This window comes from Giraffa tippelskirchi, chromosome 4 (genome assembly GCF_054371585.1).
Source record: "Giraffa tippelskirchi isolate mGirTip1 chromosome 4, T2T-mGirTip1v1.2.pri, whole genome shotgun sequence".
Taxonomy (NCBI): Eukaryota; Metazoa; Chordata; class Mammalia; order Artiodactyla; family Giraffidae; genus Giraffa; species Giraffa tippelskirchi.
This window is the reverse complement of record NC_137278.1, coordinates 177695366-177713660: the sequence shown is the minus strand read 5'-3', so window position 1 is coordinate 177713660 and position 18295 is coordinate 177695366. Positions and strand designations below refer to the sequence as shown.

The 18295-nt window shown below is 39.8% G+C and overlaps 1 protein-coding gene across 50 annotated transcripts in view; it reads left to right on the top strand.

Moving 5' to 3' along the window:
• PPFIBP1 (PPFIB scaffold protein 1) overlaps positions 1–18295 on the top strand; it is a 197336-nt gene that overhangs the window by 122284 nt on the left and 56757 nt on the right. For all 50 annotated transcript variants that reach the window (XM_081591863.1, XM_081591847.1, XM_081591853.1 and 47 more), the window contains 2 exons: positions 4829–4927; positions 9733–9938. In XM_081591863.1, the coding sequence (XP_081447989.1) occupies positions 4864–4927; positions 9733–9938 (270 nt within the window). In that variant the 5' untranslated portion in view covers positions 4829–4863. The remainder of the gene's footprint in view (positions 1–4828; positions 4928–9732; positions 9939–18295) is intronic.

The following is an 18295-nucleotide window of genomic DNA, read 5'->3' as shown; positions in this document are numbered from 1 at the left end:
TACACGCATGGCCTGGCCTATGTATATAATATGTGGGTTGAAAAGAATATGTTCTGCATTTGGATGTTTTGTTCTATAAATTGAATTAGGTAAAGGTGGGTGATAGTATCGCTAAAGTCTGTGTTATTACCTGATTTGTTTTCCTACCTTGTCTGTCATTCCAAAAGAAGGTTGAAAAGCAGGAACAAATGAAAGATGGGATAAACAGAAAAAAATGGCAGGGCAGTAGACTTAAATCCAGCTCTATCGACTATTAAATATAAATGGACTGCGTTTGTGTAATTCTCCCTTAGTTGTGTCAGTTTTTGCCTCATGTTATTTGAAGCTCTGGTATTAGTTGCAGAAATATTTGTGATGAATTAATCATTATCAATGATAATTTATCATTATAAAATATCCCCTTTCTAGTAATACTGGATTGAAAGTCACTTTTCACATATTAATATGGCCAATTCTCCTTCCCCAGGCTTATTTACTGTGTGTGTAGTATCTTATTTTTCATTCTTGTATTTTATATGTCTTTACATTTAACCAGTCTGGCAATCTTGGGCTTTTATTAAAAGTTTATTCCATTTACATTTAACGTAATGGTAAATTATATGCTTGAGTTTAAGTTTATCATTTGCCATTTGATTTCTTTTTCTCCCATCAGTTCATTGTTTCACCTTTACTTCCTTCTTTTGGAGTAATTGAGGATTTTATTAGTATTCTATCTCATCAACTTAACTAGCTTTTTACTTTGTACAGTTTGGATGGATTATATTATATATTCTTATCACAGCCTGCTATGAATTGGTATTGAACATCTTTGTGCATAATGTAAGAACTTTACCCTCTTCTATCCATTGAGCCAGTAAGATTGTAATTTCCTTTCCTAATCACGCTGCATCATGTGGACGGGGGAGTGTACACAAGTGAAAAGATGTATGAATGTGACCCTCACTCATTATGTATGGTTACCTTTACTCAAGAGCTAAATTCCCCATAGTTTCTACCTGTTTTTGTTTTCATTTTAGCCCATTTTGCATTCCCATTACCATTCTGTAAGAGATTCTGTGAATTCACATCCTTGTACAATACTTAGTACTGTCCATTTTTTTGCCAACTGACTGAACATAAAGTGATATCACATTGCTACCCTAAATTCTTTGAGCATTAATGACATTAAGCATCTCTTCATATTTTATATTGGTGAAAGTTTCCCTTTTGTTACATGTCTGTTCATGTCTTTACCTCTCCCATTTTTTAAATTAATTTGTAGTAATTTTATACTTGGAAACTGCTGAACTACCACCTGTATTTAACTAAATTTAAAGAAGTCTTTGATCTTTGAATCTGTCCTTCTTCCTGACAACTCGGTTTAATTTGTGTGTGTGTGTGTGTGCTCAGTCGTTCAATCATGTTGGATTCTTTGAGACTCCGTGGACTGTAGCCTGCCAGCGTCCTTTGTCATGGAATTTTCCAGACAAGAATACTGGGGTGGGTTGCCATTTCCTCCTCCAGGGGATCTTCCCGACCCAGGGATAGAACCTGTGTCTCTTGTGTCTCCTGCATTGGCAGGCGGGTTCCTTTACCACTGAGCCATCAGGGACCTCTCCTAATTCCTGACCCCTTGACTCCCTGAGAATAACTGCTCCAATTTTCTCCCTTAGCACCTACCACCTTTGCCGTATTATGTACATATTTATTAATTGTATTTACTGTCTTGTCTTCTCCTTATTATTACATGTAGGCTGCTATGTGATAGGTATAGAGATCGAGAGTAAGCGTCTATAAACTTCTATAACAGTTTAATGTTTACATCATATTATATTAAACAAAGACTTGGTCTCTAATAAACTGGAAATTTTTTTTTTTAATTGGTTCTTCTCCACCATTTTGAAAAGCATTGCCTAAGTTCTCATACCTCTGTGTCTTAGCATTTGAAAGGTTCATTGGAACAGAGAAGAAATAAATGACTCCCTGTCTTTCTTGAAAAAGTGTTTTTGCTCTACACAAATTACAGTTACCCGCAAAGATTTAGTGGGGTGATGAGAGCTTTTCTAATGTGAGCATTGTTTTATTTTATTGGTATTCCCCATGTTTATAGCTGAGAAGGACATGTGTCTGTCTGTCTCTCTTAGTTATAAACACACACACACGTGCGTGCACACACACAAATATAGACAGATAGATAGCATCTATCTAGAGCTCTTTGAAGTTCAACTTTAAAATGAAAGGGAATGTAGGCCACTTAATTATGTGAACTTCAAGGACCATACACTCTTTGGCTTAATCCCTCATGTTTCTTGAGTATTTAAGCCTGAAGTGTGATCATTAAATTTCTGCCTTACCTCTCTGGACTGTGCACTAGCTAAATGTGCTAGTAGATTTTTGAGAATGCCTAGGTTTATAACCTGTTAGCCCCTTGATTTCTAGGTGACTGTAAATGCATGCCTTGGGTGGTTTTATGCTGTAGTATTTCTACATAAAATGGTAGTGATATTTTACACCTTCTGAGGGGAGTAAATTCTGGGAAATTCTTTGTTCTTTTTCAGTCGCCAAGTCATGTCCAACTCTTTGCAACCCCATGGATCGTACCACACCAGGCTCCTCTGTCCTCCACTGTCTCCTGGAGTTTGCTCAAATTCATGTCCATTGAGTTGGTGATGCTAGCTAACCGTCTCATCCTCTACCACTTTCTTCTCCTTTTGCCTTCAATCTTTCCTAGCCTCAGAGTCTTTTCCAATGAGTCGACTCTTTGCATCAGGTGGCCAAAGTATTGGAGCTTCAGCTTCAGTATCAGTCCTTCCAATGAATATTCAGAGTTGATTTCCTTTAAGATTGACTGGTTTGATCTTCTTGCTGTCCAAGGGACTCTCAAGAGTCTTCTCCAGGAACACGGTTCGAAAGCATCGGTTCTTCAGTGCTCAGCCGTCTTTATGGTCCAACTCTCACAGCCGTACATGACTACTGGAAAAGCCATAGCTTTGACTATGTGAACCTTTGTTGGCAGGGTGATGTCTCTGCTTTTTAATACTCTGTATAGGTTTGTCATAGCTTTTCTTCCAAGGAGCAAGCATCTTTTAATTTCAAGGCTGCAGTCACTGTCCACAGTGATTTTGGAACCTAAAAAAATAAAATCTCCCACTGTTTCTACTTTTTCCCCTTCTATTTGTCATGAAGTAATGGGACCAGATGTCATGATCTTCATTTTTTTTAAATGTTGAGTTTCAAGTCACCTTTTCACTCTCCTCTTTCACCCTCATAAAGAGGCTCTTGAGTTCCTCTTTAATTTCTGTCATTAAAGTGGTATTATCTGCATATCTGAGGTTGTTGATATTTCTTCCACCAATCTTGATTCCAGCTTGTGATTCATTCACCCCAGCATTTCAGATGATGTACTCTGCATAGAAGTTAAATAAGCAGAGTGACATATATAACCTTGTCATTCCCGATTTTGAACCAGTCAGTTGTTTCATGTCCAGTTCTAACTGTTGCTGCTTGATCCACATACATGTTTCTCAGGAGACAAGTAAGGTGGTCTGGTAGGCCCATTTCTTTAAGAATTTTCCAGTTTGTTGTGATCCACATAGCCAGAGACTTTAACCTTTGAAATTCTTAGATGAAATATATGAAAACTATCCAATCAGAGTAAGATTTCACAATGGTTAAATGGCATTTTATGAGAGTGAACGCATAATAGAGAATTGATCTAGGCAGCTGTTTATCAGAACTGTAAATATGTTTGTAAAAATAAAGTGGTAAGGCGTAGGTTGCTTGGAAACAGAGGGCAAAGTTTTCTGTTAAGCAGCATATGCTTTATTTCCCAGGTGTTTCCTCCACCACAGTAACTGCTAAGGAGCAGGAGCTTTATTTGAGTGTGTTGGGAGAATTTATTTGGATGATTAGCTGGTACCTGAAATGCATTAATTAATATTGAAAATCACATAATTTGCCTTTTTTCCTGTTATTGCCAAATTTTTTGCAAGAATAATTTTATTTTTTTAGCTGGTAAAAGAGTGAGTAGGTTGTGACACAATTTCAGCCTAACTCTATTTCTCAGATAGGATCAGAGAAACAAAAATTTAATATTACAGTGGAAATCAGATAGACCTAGTTCAAAAACTGGTCTTCGTAAACTTGTTTTTATTATATTTACTTGCAGTCTTTATAGGCAAAGATCATTATAAAATGAAGAGGGATTTATGCATTTAATAGGGTTCCTCTCGTGACTAAGGATTATGGGTAATTTATATTAATGTGTGGGACTGAATACAGGATAGGCATTCATAGGCAGTCAGTAGAGGATAGCCATTGTTACAGTGCAAAATGCCAGTAGGTGTGTGTGTGCTTGTATGTTCCTGAATCATTTTCTTAGACAAATCTCATGGTAATTCCTTATTGAGGAAAAAAATAAAAATAAAGGCAAAATTGACAGAGCAGAGACTGGGGGGAGCCAGTGCAGACAGAACCAAGTCTGATCTATCTAGCATTCTTCATGGCCCTGAGCAGGGTTCCACAGCTACCTCTGTTGCCCTCACAGAGACCTAGAGCTCTCCAGAGTACAGCATGGAAACTGTCCTACTGGAGTTTAAACACTGTGGGTGCAAGAACTGAATCATACTTACTTTATTAACTGATTGGGCATAGCATGAGATCCAGTGGTAGAGTAGGCACACAATGACTGATCATAGTTTATTAAATGATTCATTTAATTCAGCTCTGATACTTCACATATTCTCTGTATGTCACTGCTAGGTGGAGTTATAGTTTAATGTTGAAGTATCAAACCTGCCAGGAAGCATATATCATTTGAAGGATGTAATGATAAACATCATTTTTTCAGATCTAGGTTGGAATTTGCCCTTGACAAACAACAAGATGATGAGTGATGCAAGTGACATGTTGGCTGCAGCGCTGGAGCAGATGGATGGGATTATAGCAGGTAATCTGCATCCTCTCAAAGACGCAGTCATGGCATTTACTTGGCTCTCTTGGCTTTTTTTATTGCAACTCCTTTATTACCTCTCCACTTTGATATTTTCATTTATTGGCTTTCTCCAGTGCCTTTAGGTTACCCATTGTTTCAGGCTTTGTCCTTCTTCCCCAATTTCTGCCAGAATTATTCTTAAATTTTGTTTTAAAATGTCAAAAAATTCTGGTACCTTCCTGGGCTTCCGATCCAGAGTAAAGGTGACTCTGGTCCAGGTGGTCTGTGGACTGAACTTGGAGGGAGGGATTACCACTCTACCCAATATTCAGGAATGTTCTCATCTTTTCCCTTAAATTCAACATTCACTTTCCCACCAATGACTCTCACACCTATTTATTTTTCCAATTCTTTGCTAAGCTTCAGGTCCTTATCTCTACCAGCCAACCAGATACCCCCCCTGCAATGTCTTATCATAGATGCATCAGTGTCATCATGTAAAACATTGAGCTCACTGTCTTTTCTCAGAAGCCCTTCTAGTTGTCTTTTTTATTTTAATTTATTTATTTTAATTGGAGGCTAATTACTTTACAATATTGTAGTGGTTTTTGCCATTCATTGACGTGAATCAGCCATGGGTGTACATGTGTTCTCCATCCTGAGCCCGCCTCCCTTCCCATCCCATCCCTAAGGGTCATCCCAGTGCACCAGCCCTGAGCACCGTCTCATGCATCGAACCTGGGCTGGCGATCTATTTCACATATGGTGTCTTTATCTTGGCTAATCTCGTCCTCCCTCTATACACTTTCATAAAGCAGTTTAAGTCATTCTAGACATGACCTGTATGTTCCCCCGCTTAGTCAAATTCTGTCAGTTCTGCCTCCTACTGAATTCTCCCGGTCCCTTTTTTCCTCTCTAAAATCTGTTGTGTCTGTGCTACCGTTGTCCTGCTCTATCTAAATAACCCTCCCACTTGATGTCCTTGGCGCACTTGCTTTCCTTATCTAGTACATCCTTTTTTCCAGACCACCAGAATCTTTTTTTCTGAAATGCCAGTCTCTGTAATGGAGACGCAGACATAAAGAACGGACTTGTGAACGTGATGGGGGAAGGAGAGGGTGGGATGAGTTGAGAGAGTAGCACTGAAACATATATATTATCATGTGTAAAATAGCCAGTGGGAATTTGCTGAATGGCTAATTCATTCAGTTTGGTGCTCAAATCTGGTGAGCTCAAATCTGGTGCTCTATAACAACCTAGAGGCGTGGGAGGTAGGAAGGAGGTTCAAGAGGGAGAGGACATATGTATACCTATGATTCATGTTGGTGTATGGCAGAAACCAGCACAGTATTGTAAAGTAATTGTCCTCCAATTGAAAATACATTAAAAAATAAATAAAATGCCATTCTGATCATCCTCCTTAAGAATCTTCAGCAATTCTCTGTTACAGAAGCTGAGCAAAAGAAGTATACTATTATCTCTTTGTTTTCTCATCATGGTGAGGGACTGACTAGTAGATGAGCCCTTTTACCCCCTGACGGATCCCCCAGGACTAGTGCTACCTAAGCTCTTCTGTCTTCCATGGGCTCCCCTGGTAGCTCAGTAGGTAAAGATTCTGCTTACAATGCAGGAGATCTGGATTCGATCCCTGGGTTGGGAAGATCCTCTGGAGAAAGAAGTGATAACCCACTCCAGTATTCTTGCCTGGAAAATCCCATGGACAGAGGAGCCTGGCAGGCTATAGACCACGGGGTCGTAAGAGTTGGACACGACTTAGTAACTAAACCACCACCAAACTAAGCTCTTCTGTCACATTTTGTGTCTTGTCTCAAGAGAAGGACTTTCATGTATTTGGGAATGAACCAATGACAACGAGGAGATGTCTGAATGGGTTGGCCTGCAGACACCTGGTTGTCAGGGTCCTGTTACAGTTGGCCTTGACCAGTGACCAGGGTCAGGATATGGTTGTCCTGGCCCCAGCTGCTTCTCTTTTCTGGTCACAGATTGGACCCTACTTGACTTTGGTGGTTTGGAGAAACCAAAGATGTTTTCCTCTTCAGAAGGTTCTTCTCTTCAAGGAAGTGACCTGCATGGTCTCTTTATTATACTTCTGTGTCTTGGAGACCTTCTTTCAATTTGACCTCCTGTGTAGATTAGACCACATTTTGATTACTGTATTCAGTTCTTAGAATATTATTTTCACACTGTCGTTGGCAAACTAAAACTTATCTAGAGAAGGTAAGCATGAAGGTGAAGAATTTAACAAACTAAGGAACTGGTTATGTTTAATCTACAAAAGATTCTTGCTTGGGACATGATATATGCTTTTATTTTTTTAATTCTTAAAAAATTTTCTGTTTTAACTGCCTTTTTGAAAATTGAAAGATAGTTGATTTACAGTGGTCTGCTAGTTTCAGGTATACAATGAAGTAATTCAGTTACACGTACATATGCTTTCTTTTTCAGATTTGTTTCCATTGCAGGTTTTTATAAGATATTGAATGTAGTTCCCTGTGCTCTGCAGTGGCTCCTTGTGTTTATTTTCTGTGATGTGTGTGTGCTCAGTCACTCAGTCGTATCTGACTCTTTGGGACCCCAGGGACGGTAGCCTACCAGTCTCCTTGTCCATGGAATTTTCCAAGCAAGAATCCTGGAGTGGGTTGCCATTTCCTCCTCCAGGGGATCTTCCCAACCCAGGGATTGAACCCACGTCTCTTGCATCTCCTGCATTGCAGGCAGATTCTTAACCACTGAGCCATCAGGGAAGCCCCATTTTCTATGATATATGCTTTTAAATAGTTTAAGGACTGTTATATGGGAAAGAGAATGGATTTACTCTGTCACAATTTCAGAAAATATAACAACTAGAGCCAATTTTAGGTTTTTCCCAGGGATTAAATACAACCTTACCTCTCATCAAGGGAAGTGATATTTCTGAGGGATTACAGGTCACACATTCCACCAGATTGTGTCCTTGTTCCTCAGCCCTGGCAGGGCCTCAGGAGCAATACTAGAGTTATTAGGACAACAAGATTCCCCAGCTCTCACCTCACACTAAGTCAGTCAAAGCTTTGTGGGTAGCATCTGGATTTATATTTTCAAATTACCATCAGTATTTCTCCAACTGACGTAAGAGGGAGAAGAGGAGAACTGACAACACACATTTGGGAGTTTTTTTAAATACACACCTCTCCCCTCTTCCCACTTTGTTTTGTGTTGAAGACTGAACAGAACAGAGGGTTACCATGGGCTCACATTTTTTTTTTAAATCATTGCGTTGTATGATCCTAATACTTAAAACTGCTGGAATATAGGATGTTATATAATCTGTCTGGGTTTTGCTCCTTTTCTGTTCTTCCCTCCTCCTGACATGCTCACCTCTATTTTTTTTTTCTGAGTTCTCATCTCACCTGTGCAGGGTTTCCTGAGGAGGCTGATTTAGATGGTTATGTGGCTCCATTAGCATTCATCACTATACATATCAGTGGTTACCATTATCACAGTTTGGTAGATGTTTGGTTCAAATCTCCTGGTCCACTATCAGGGACATCAATGGAATGAAACAGCTGAAAGAGAATTCCTTTCCCCATTGTTAGAACTGATCAAGCCCTGTGGCCAACTGGAGAGAGAACTTACACATTGGCTTACAGGTCTCATCAAGTTGTAAGACCTTTGGATTTGTGAGAAGTGAAGTGAAAGTCACTCAGTTGTGTCCAACTCTTTGTGACCCCATGGACTATACAGTCCATAGAATCTTCCAGGCCAGAGTACTGGAGTGGGTAGGGTAGCCTTTCCCTTCTCCAGGTGATCTTCCCAACCCAGGGGTTGAACCCAGGTCTCCCTCATTGCAGGCAGATTCTTTACCAGCTGAGCCACAAGGGAAGCCCGGATTTGTGAGGATGAGCTAAATATCATAGTTGTTGAAATTTAAGTGTAAAGTTAATATGTATATTTGGTGATATGTTTGATAGACCAGAGAATAAAAATCAAAGAGATATAGAGGTGTCTATGGGTGCTTTCAGAATGCCCTGTGAGTCAGCGTATGTGTTTAAGTAGTAGAGTGTTTTCCATAAAAAGTAATAGAAAACAAAAAGGGCTTTAAAACTATGTTTTGAAGCTAACATTAGCAAGAGCATTTGATGCTAGGCTGCAAACAAAATTGTGGGAGAAAGTGTTTATCCACACATGCTCCCATGTACGTATACAATGTACATGTGTAAGTTATTGAACTTCAGACGTTAAATTCTAGGCAGTTAACTGAAAGCTGGCTCTCTTACCTTTGAAATTATGCTATGCAATTTCCACCTCAATATGCAACTTCTTTCTAGGGGGATTTAAAAACTTGATGCTTTCTAAAATGTTTATTTTGGGGAATACATGGCTCCACACAGACTGATCTGCTCTCTTCTTAGCCTTTGTTTCTTGTCAGCGCATCTATACCAAGACCCATCCTACTCTTACTGTGCCACACAGCTTGCCTCCCTGTTGGGTATTTGACCACTGATATTCAGGAAATGGCAACCCACTCCAGTTTTCTTGCCTGGGAAATCCCTTGGCAATAGGAGGTTGGCAGGCTGCAGTCCACAGGGTAGCAAAGAGTTGGACACAACGACTAAACAACAACAATCTCTCATCAGTTACATAGTTTTTTTTTTTTCACCAAATGACTATCCCTTGGAGAGATTTACGTGATTGAATTCTCTTTTCCCTATTCCTCGTTTGGTCATTCCTCATTGTGCCTAGACTTGCTTGCTTTGGTATATTATCCAGCATAAATCCCGTTGCTCTCTCTCTGATTTTTTTTTTTTTAAAAAACCTAGGTTCTAAGGCCCTGGAATATTCCAATGGGATTTTCGATTGCCAGTCCCCCACCTCCCCGTTCATGGGAAGCTTGCGAGCCCTGCACCTTGTGGAAGACCTGCGTGGGTTGCTGGAGATGATGGAAGCGGACGAGAAGGAAGGCTTAAGGTGCCAGATCCCAGACTCTACAGCGGAAACGCTCATCGAGTGGCTCCAGAGTCAAATGGTAGATATCTGCTTATTACCAGCCCCACACCGTGTATCTTCCGTTGCTTAGTCCAAAACTTAGAACATAAAGTAGCTGATCCGAATAGGGAAAAACAGCTGCAGGGCAACAAGTTTGCCCCGACTTTATCCATTAAGAGATTCTGACTTCCTTTTGACTCTACAGGTATTTTTTTTTTAATTGCTGTTAGTATACATTTTCTGTGTGCCAGCTGGTCACCTGATTTTGCCCTTAAAGGTGGACTAGCATTTGAACTCTGCTTGAATGACCTGCTGTGGCTTAAAACAAATAGTCCTGTGAGGGAAAGAGTTTTGCACTTAATAGATACTTTACTGGTAATACAGGGAAGTTTATTTGAAAAGGCCCGATAGCGATTCAAAATAGGGAGTACAGTGAATGTTGTTGTTCAGTTGCTTTGCGACCCCATGGACTGGAGCACAAACAGTGAATAGATACTTCTAATAGCAAGGGAGGTTGGTAGCAGTATGTGGTGTCAAGTGCCATCTAGTGGTTGTGACAGTCATTTTGAGTCCAGTACATGAGTCAAGCTGTGGATTGGGCTCTGAATGGTGTTCTTAGTCACTGAACAATGAGCCTCTTTCTAGGCATCCTTCTCGAAAACTGATGGCATGGCAGATCTGCCCTTTCCCTGAAAACAGTGGTAAATGCTATGTTTTAGTATGTGTTAAACACGTAAAATCCACAGAATGTCACAAAAATATTCAAAAGAGAAGCTAGAAAAAGTGTTTATTTTATAAGTATTTAATGGATATTCAGTTTTTCAGGAAATGCATGAATAAGCTTATAAGTTAATTGTTTTTATATAAAAGTTAATGAAAATTGTATGAAAGAATGAAAATCTATTTTTGGTCTGTGGTGCCAATGTCAGCTGTTTGCTTTGGGAACCTTAATAGTATCTGCACATCCTGCACCTAAAGTATTTTCATGTGATGTGACACAAACACCAATGCTCCCACCCTGTTCCAGCCAGTGTACCTCCCCATTTCAAGTGCAAATGGTACGGTCCATCTTTTAGCTCATCTCTGCAACCTTGATTAGGGTAAAATATGCATAAATATTTTACTTTGTATATCTTACTTTGAGATAGTTTGCTTTGTATAATAGTATTTTAGATATTTTATTTTGTATATTTTACTTTGTATAATAGATATATTTTACTTTGTATAATACACAATACCTAATTATTGCACCTTTAGTTTTTCTACAAGTTTCTCCTCTAGAGATTTAAGTATCCAGGTCTGCTGATTTCTTTGGGGAATTCCTTCATGCTCTGAAACCAGAGATTTCATGGCATATTTCTACCTCCTCCCTTGCCCCTTCTTTACTGCTTGTTTTCCTGACCATTCAGCACACTTTGGGAAGGGAACTTAGAGGAACCCATTCCCACCCTGCATTCAGAAGCAGCCAGTGCAGCCGTAACTTGAGGGCACTATGGTTAAGTGTTTCACTTGTGTCCAAAATATCTCCATTAATAGGTGCTCAGTCTGTTAAAGTGTTTCTGGAAAAGACTGAAAGTGATGTGATGGTTCCTGAAACACAAATCATGTCATCCATGCCTTTTTGAGAAACCTACAGTGGTAGGCACAGGTGACTTAGAGATAGAAACCACAGTGCTTGCTGGACTGCGAGGCCTTTAGTTTAGTACTTGCTCCTTGTTGCCTTCTGACCCTCAGGTCTCATTGCCTTCTTTTGCTCTACTTCAGGCACGTGGGCTTCCTCACTGATTCTCAAACATGTTGGGGAGACTGGGCCTCAGGGCCTTTGCACTGGCTGTTTACGCTGCCTAGAAAGTTCTTTTCTTAGATTATCTAGATGACTAGCTTTGTCACATTTACTTAAAAGTTGTGCTCTCCGTGAGGCCTTTCCTGCCCACCTGATCTAAAATTTCACATCGTTATTCTTCATAGTACATCTCCCTACTTTTATTTTTTTACGAAGAATGCACCACATTCTTATGTACTATGTATTTGCCATATTTATATGTACTTTTTCTCTCTCCAACTGGAATGGAAGTATCATTGAGACTTTTGACTATATTTAAAGCAAATCAAAACAAACCACTGCCTCGATGGTCCCTAGAGCAATGCTTGGCATGCAATAGGCAGTCAGTAATTATATTTGTGATGAATGTTGTTCCATGAATGATAAAATGGTATATACATTTGAATGTATACTGAATTTAACATTTATTAAAATAGGATTTATTTATTGTGTTAAATTTATTCATTTGATGGATAATGGCTTGTTAATTTGTGGTTTTGGTTGCTCTTTGTCTTAATAGCTAACATTTTAAAGTTAAGTGTCCACAAAATGGACAAATACTTAACACACTTTATAAAGATTCAGTTTTTATCAAAAAAAAATGACAATTAAAAAACTAACTAAATGTTAACTCTGGAGAGCTAAGTGTTTTGGGGTTAAATTTATTTATATCTGTACAACTGATTTATATCCATCCCCTCATGTGGAATCCAGTCCTTCCAAATTACATGTATTTTTGCAAGTGCGTAGAAAATGAAATAAAAAAAAAAAGATTGATGACAAAGGGCAAAGCTCAAAGCAAGAAGGGGGGAGGGGGAGTGAGTGAGTGGAATAATGAAGGCATAAGTGTACGACCTTGTTGTTTATCCTTCTGTATATACCAGTTTACATCTGCTAATCCCCATTGGAGGACAGAGGAGCCTGCTGTGCTTCAGTCCATGGGATCAGAGTTGGACACGTCTTAGTGACTGAATACCAACAACAGTCCCACCTACCATAAACACAGGAAACTATATTCAGTATCCTGTGATAATCCATAATGGAAAAGAATATAAAAAGAATTTGTGTGTGTATATATATGTATAACTGAGTCACCTTGCTATACTGTAGCAATTAACACTGCATTGTAATTCAACTATGCTTCAATAAAAAATAAACAAAAAGGCATAGGTATGACATGAATAGTCAGAGCTTAGCCTGTTGTAGACTTTAATTTTAGAACCAAAGGGAATTGAGGCAGTATTAAGAATCCAAGAGGTAGAAGGTCTTATGCTTGCAATTTAATGATTTGCTGATAGTATAGCCTTCTCCCATTTGATATCTCAGAAGCTGTGATGTGTTTTATGATCTTAAAAGTGGTATCTGTACATGTTTTGGGCTTCCCTGGTGGCTCAGAAGGTAAAGAATCTGCCTGCAGTGCAGGATACCCGAGTTTGATCCCTGGGTTTGGAAGATCCCCTGGAGAAGGGAATGGCAACAAACTCCTGTATTCTTGCCCAGGAAATCCCATGGACAGAGAGGTTCCTGGCAGGCTGTAGTCCATAGGGGTCACAAAGAGTCGGACATGACTGAGCATTCATGTAGATACCTATAGTAGTCAAATAAATTCATAGAGAGAGAAAATAGAATAGTGGTTGCCATCAGCGGGGGAAAGGATGGGATGTGGGGTTAATATTTAATAGGTACAGAGCTTGAGTTTTGCAATATGAAAAGAGTTCTGTAGATGGATGATGGTGATGATTTCACAGACCTCTGAATGTACTTATTGCCACTGAACTGTACATATGGTAAATTTTTATGTGTATTTTACCCTAATCAAAAAATTTTAAATTAGTAATTTGATAAAATTTGGTGGCATCTTAGAATTGAAGGAACACAGAATTCTCCCGATTGTGTCTTAAGCTGTTTGTCTCAGTTTCCTCATCTGTAAAATGGGAATGGTGGTTTCTGCCACACAGGATTGTGAAGATCCTATTAGCTAATGTATGTTGAGTGCTTGTCAGTGAACCTGGCAGAGGATTAGTCAAAAAGGTCATAGTGAAGAGTGGATTATAGAGAGTAGAGGGAAACATTTAGCAGGACCTTTTGCAATGAAGGAAAGAAAGGGTTGAGTCTGGTTATGGGGCAGGGCGACGATTACCAATTATTTATACAGTTTACTTCTTGACAGAAGAGTGCAGACATTTCTCCGACTATGGGGAAGCTTCCACAATATTTTAGAAAAACTTATTAATGATGTGAGTTACATAATTAATATTTCATTCATGTTTAATGGTGGCCAACCTGAAAGTCCATTTACTTAAGACTGACTGATGCTAAGCTTCTCATCAGTGCAACTGGGCCTTTGCATTTTGAATTATTTTACCCAGGCCAGGAAGATGCCCTGGTTTCCTATAGGGTGCAGGTTATTCCTTCGCTACTAATTTCTGCTGCCCTCTTAATTGTTTTAGATGATCAGAAGCTGGATAAGAAAATGGAAAATAGTAAGACTGTTACAGTGAAGTGAAGTTTAATCTACAAAAAGGAATTTGTTTTAATTGGGTAGCTAAACATGTAGCCTTCTAGGAATGAATAAGTTTCTTTTAAGACTTGAAAGTCTGTCTCCTGTGGTAAAACAATAGCAGCAACAAATCGATTGAATATGACATATTTGTTCAACTACTGAGGTTTAATTCTCTGTTTTAATTGTGAAATGTATGTTAACAGAGAATTACGTACTTTATCAAGCTCCAAGTTTAAGACGGCAAATAGGAAAAAAAGTCTTAATTTTTTGAGCCTAGCAAGTGGTTTTTGTTTATTTTAGATCTAACTTGATGCACTGCCCTAGAACATTCTTACAACGCTTCTCCAGTAGATGGAGGGCAAGGTTCATGACCTTGACCGGACCCTGAAATCCCAAAGTGTCTGGTTGTTTGGCAGTTTTAATTATGATACAATTTCAAAGTCAGCAGAAATTACAGAAAAAGACAGTTTGGGGGACTTGCCTGATGGTCCAGTGGTTAATAATCCACCTTGCGATGCAGGGGGTGCAGGTTCGATCCCTGGTCGGGGAACTGAGATCCCACGTGCTGCGGAGCAACTAAACCCACGCGCCACAACTAGAGAATCTGTGCACACAGCACAAGATCCCGCATGTCGCAACTAAGACCCGACAGTCAAATAAATTAATTTAAAAAAGAATCCCCTTAAAAAAAAAAAAAAAGACAGTTTTCAACAAAGTGAATGAAAATACTCATGGTAAAAACTGCAAATCAGGCATGATAACCCAGTAGTGCATCAGTGGGGGAAATGAAGTGCTCTTGACTGACTTCTGACCTGTTATATCATTATAATGCATTTCTATCTTTTCTCTGTTGAAAAAGATAATATTACTCCTAAGTGTCCCTTGGTTAAATGTTTCGTAAAAATAACAATACTCATAATTTATTTAAAGAGTTCAGACACAGGGCATGTTCTCTCCAGGGCTTCTTGCTGTTCTCCCCAAGTCCTTGACCCCCAGCCGCACACTCCATCCCCACCCCGCCACCCTCTGATCCCCGCTGGTCTCTGGCCAGCTTCTTTCTCTTTTCCTGTGTGCCTCCAGGGAATGTTTTTCCAAGCCTTGGCAAACAAGATACATCTTAAGGTTGTATCCCGTATGTGGTCACAGTTATACGAGCTATGCCTCATCTCTCACTGAGACATCCTAGCTGAAGTTAAACCTGATTTTCCCTTATGCTTCTGGAAAACTCCCATGGAAAGGGTCCATAGAAACAAGAAAGCACATGGACCAAGTCAGCAGAGTTCTCCATCAAAAGATGCCAGTGTGTGAACAGTGAGAGGGGTGCTTTTGGTGGAATCCCAGGCTGCTGGTAGTTGTTGGGATTGAATAGAAAGATTCTTCTATTCTTTTGCAAAAGTAAGTTAAAAAAGAATAGTGTTGGTCACTCAGTTGTGTCCAACTCTTTCCACCCCATGGACTGTAGCCTACCAGGCTCCTCTGTCCATAGAGTTCTCCAGGCAAGAATACCGGAGTGGGTCGCCATCCCTTCCTCCAGGGGATCCCTGAAAGAGTAAGTGGCAAGAAAAGTAGACACAGCATTTTTCCTTGATCTCAAGTTCTCCTTCCTAAAGTAAAAGAGATTCTTCTGCTAGCTCTGCAGCCTGTCACATAGCTGGGTTTTTAAAAAAATAAGCTTTCATTGGAGTATAGTTGCTTTACAGAGTTGTGTTAGATTCTGCTATACAGCAAAATGAATCAGCCATACATACACACATATTATCTCCCTTTTGGACTTCCTTCAGGTCACCACAGTGCATTAAGTAGAGTTCCCTGTGCTATATAATAGGTTCTCATTAGTTATCTATTTTATACCTAGTATCAGTAGTGTATATATGTTAATCCCAGTCTCCCAATTTATCCCACCCTCCCTTAACTCCTTGATATCCATATGTTTGTTCTCTATGTCTGTGTCTTGGATTTTTATAAATACTGAATATAGGAATGAACAATGGGTGAATGAATGAATATGTTTTACTCCTAGAATAGGAGCTGGCTTTAGCTTTTGGGGACTTCTATTTTCCATCCATCTGGAACTCAGGGCACTTTGGAGCATACATGTGACTGGGATAATGTTGCAGTCTCAGTGTGTACTCCTGTCCCCACTACAGAAGCTTCAGGAGCATCATGATATGCCTGAAAATAAGGTGAGGAAGGGGTAGAGCCCATCTTCCCTTCTCAAGGATCTAAAAGAACTCTTTAGGAGACACTGAAGCAGTCTGTCTCTTCACCTGGTACTGGCCGTGGATGCACAGACAAGGAGATGCAGGCGTGCCCTGGCCATGTGACAGGACAGCCACTGCTCGTGGCCGTGAATAGTTTAATGTGGCACATATGCTCCGAGGGAAGCGCTCTCATGATACTTCTAAAAAGACTGGCAGACAGAAAGAAAAACAACAATACAGTATACTAATGCATATATATGGAATTTGAAAGATGGTAGCGATAACCCTATATGCGAGACAGAATAAGAGACACAGATGCATAGAACAATTTTATGGACTCTGAGGGAGAAGGTGAGGGTGGGACGTTCTGGGAGAATAGCATTGAAACATGTATATTATCATATGTGAAACAGAACACCATTCCATGTTCGATGCATGAGACAAAGGCTCAGGGCCGGGGCAATGGGATGACCCAGAGGGATGGGATGGGGAGGGAGGTGGGTGGGGGGTCCAGGAAAGGGAACACATGTAAACCCATGGCTGATTCATGTCAATGTATGGCAAAAACTATTACAATATTGTAAAGTAATTAGCCCCCAACTAAAATAAATAAATTTATTAAAAAAAAAAAGAAAGAAAGAAAATAAATAAAAAGACTGGCAGATGAAAGCCCTTGGCATCTGCTGTTCTCACCAGCATTTCAGATAATAGTTACAATTTTGGAGTAGTGAGTCTTAGAGGCTGACCCACTACTGTGATTTTTCTTGCTCCAGAGCACTTGTTTTTGTTCCTGTTAACTGTTTAGTTAGGAAGATGCCTTCTGTCTCTGGGAAACAAGCACCGTGAACATTAAAACCCAGAAAAACAAAACCCCAAAGCCATAGTCTGATTCTGACCATGTCTGTAATCTTGACTTACAGACAAGTACAGCATATATTCAGGATCATTCTGAGTTTCAGTTTTTGATGTACTTTCTGACAACATTAAATAAACTGATGTCTTTCTAGGAGAGGGTCATGATTGAGTTTTGGGGGTATGATAAATACATGTGTGATTTATTTCCCCTTTTGGGTTTCTTAGCAAATGATGAGATGATGAGATTTTGGAATAAGTAGAGGGCTTCCTGAAGAGACTGTTCTTTTGAACAGTAGAAATTTAGGAGGAAAATATAAGTGGGGTGTTTGCAAGATGGACCTAGACTCAGAGGTACCGTGGTACAAAGGGGCACTGGCCAGGTGGAGGAGCTGCTCCAGTGGCCCTGAATGGTAGCGGTGTTGCCCTGAGATGATTGTTTCCAGCCCAGGAGCAGGCCTCTCCATCCTAATCACACCACATCGAGTGTGAGGACCAGACAACAGAGCACTGCTCCTGCCTGGTGGATTGATTTCCAACATTGTTGGTGTTGTGTTCTTTGACTCTTTGTACAAAAGAGTGTGAGATGCTGTCTTGTGTGTTGGACCCAAATGAAATGTGACTGTGATATTTGTGGCTGAAAGATTCAAGTCTTATTTCAGTCTTTTCCTCTAGTGGAAAGCAGGCAATGGATGTTCGCATGCAGTGGTAGAAATATTAATACTGTAATTAGGACGTGAAAGACCGTGTATTAGATATATCATTTGTCAGCTAAAGATAACATTTAATTAAATGAGCTTTAGTTTAACACCTTCCTTTTTATTTCTTTCTTTTTTGGGGCCATACCGTGTGGCTTGTGGGATGTTTAGGGTTTAAGGTTAGGGTTAGGGATCTCAGGTCCCTGATCAGGGACTGAACCTGAGTCACACCAGTGCAAGCTGAGAGTCCTAACCACTAGGCCATCAGGGAACTCCCCGCTTTCCTTTCTTGATATTGAATGTTAAGAAATAGAATCATGA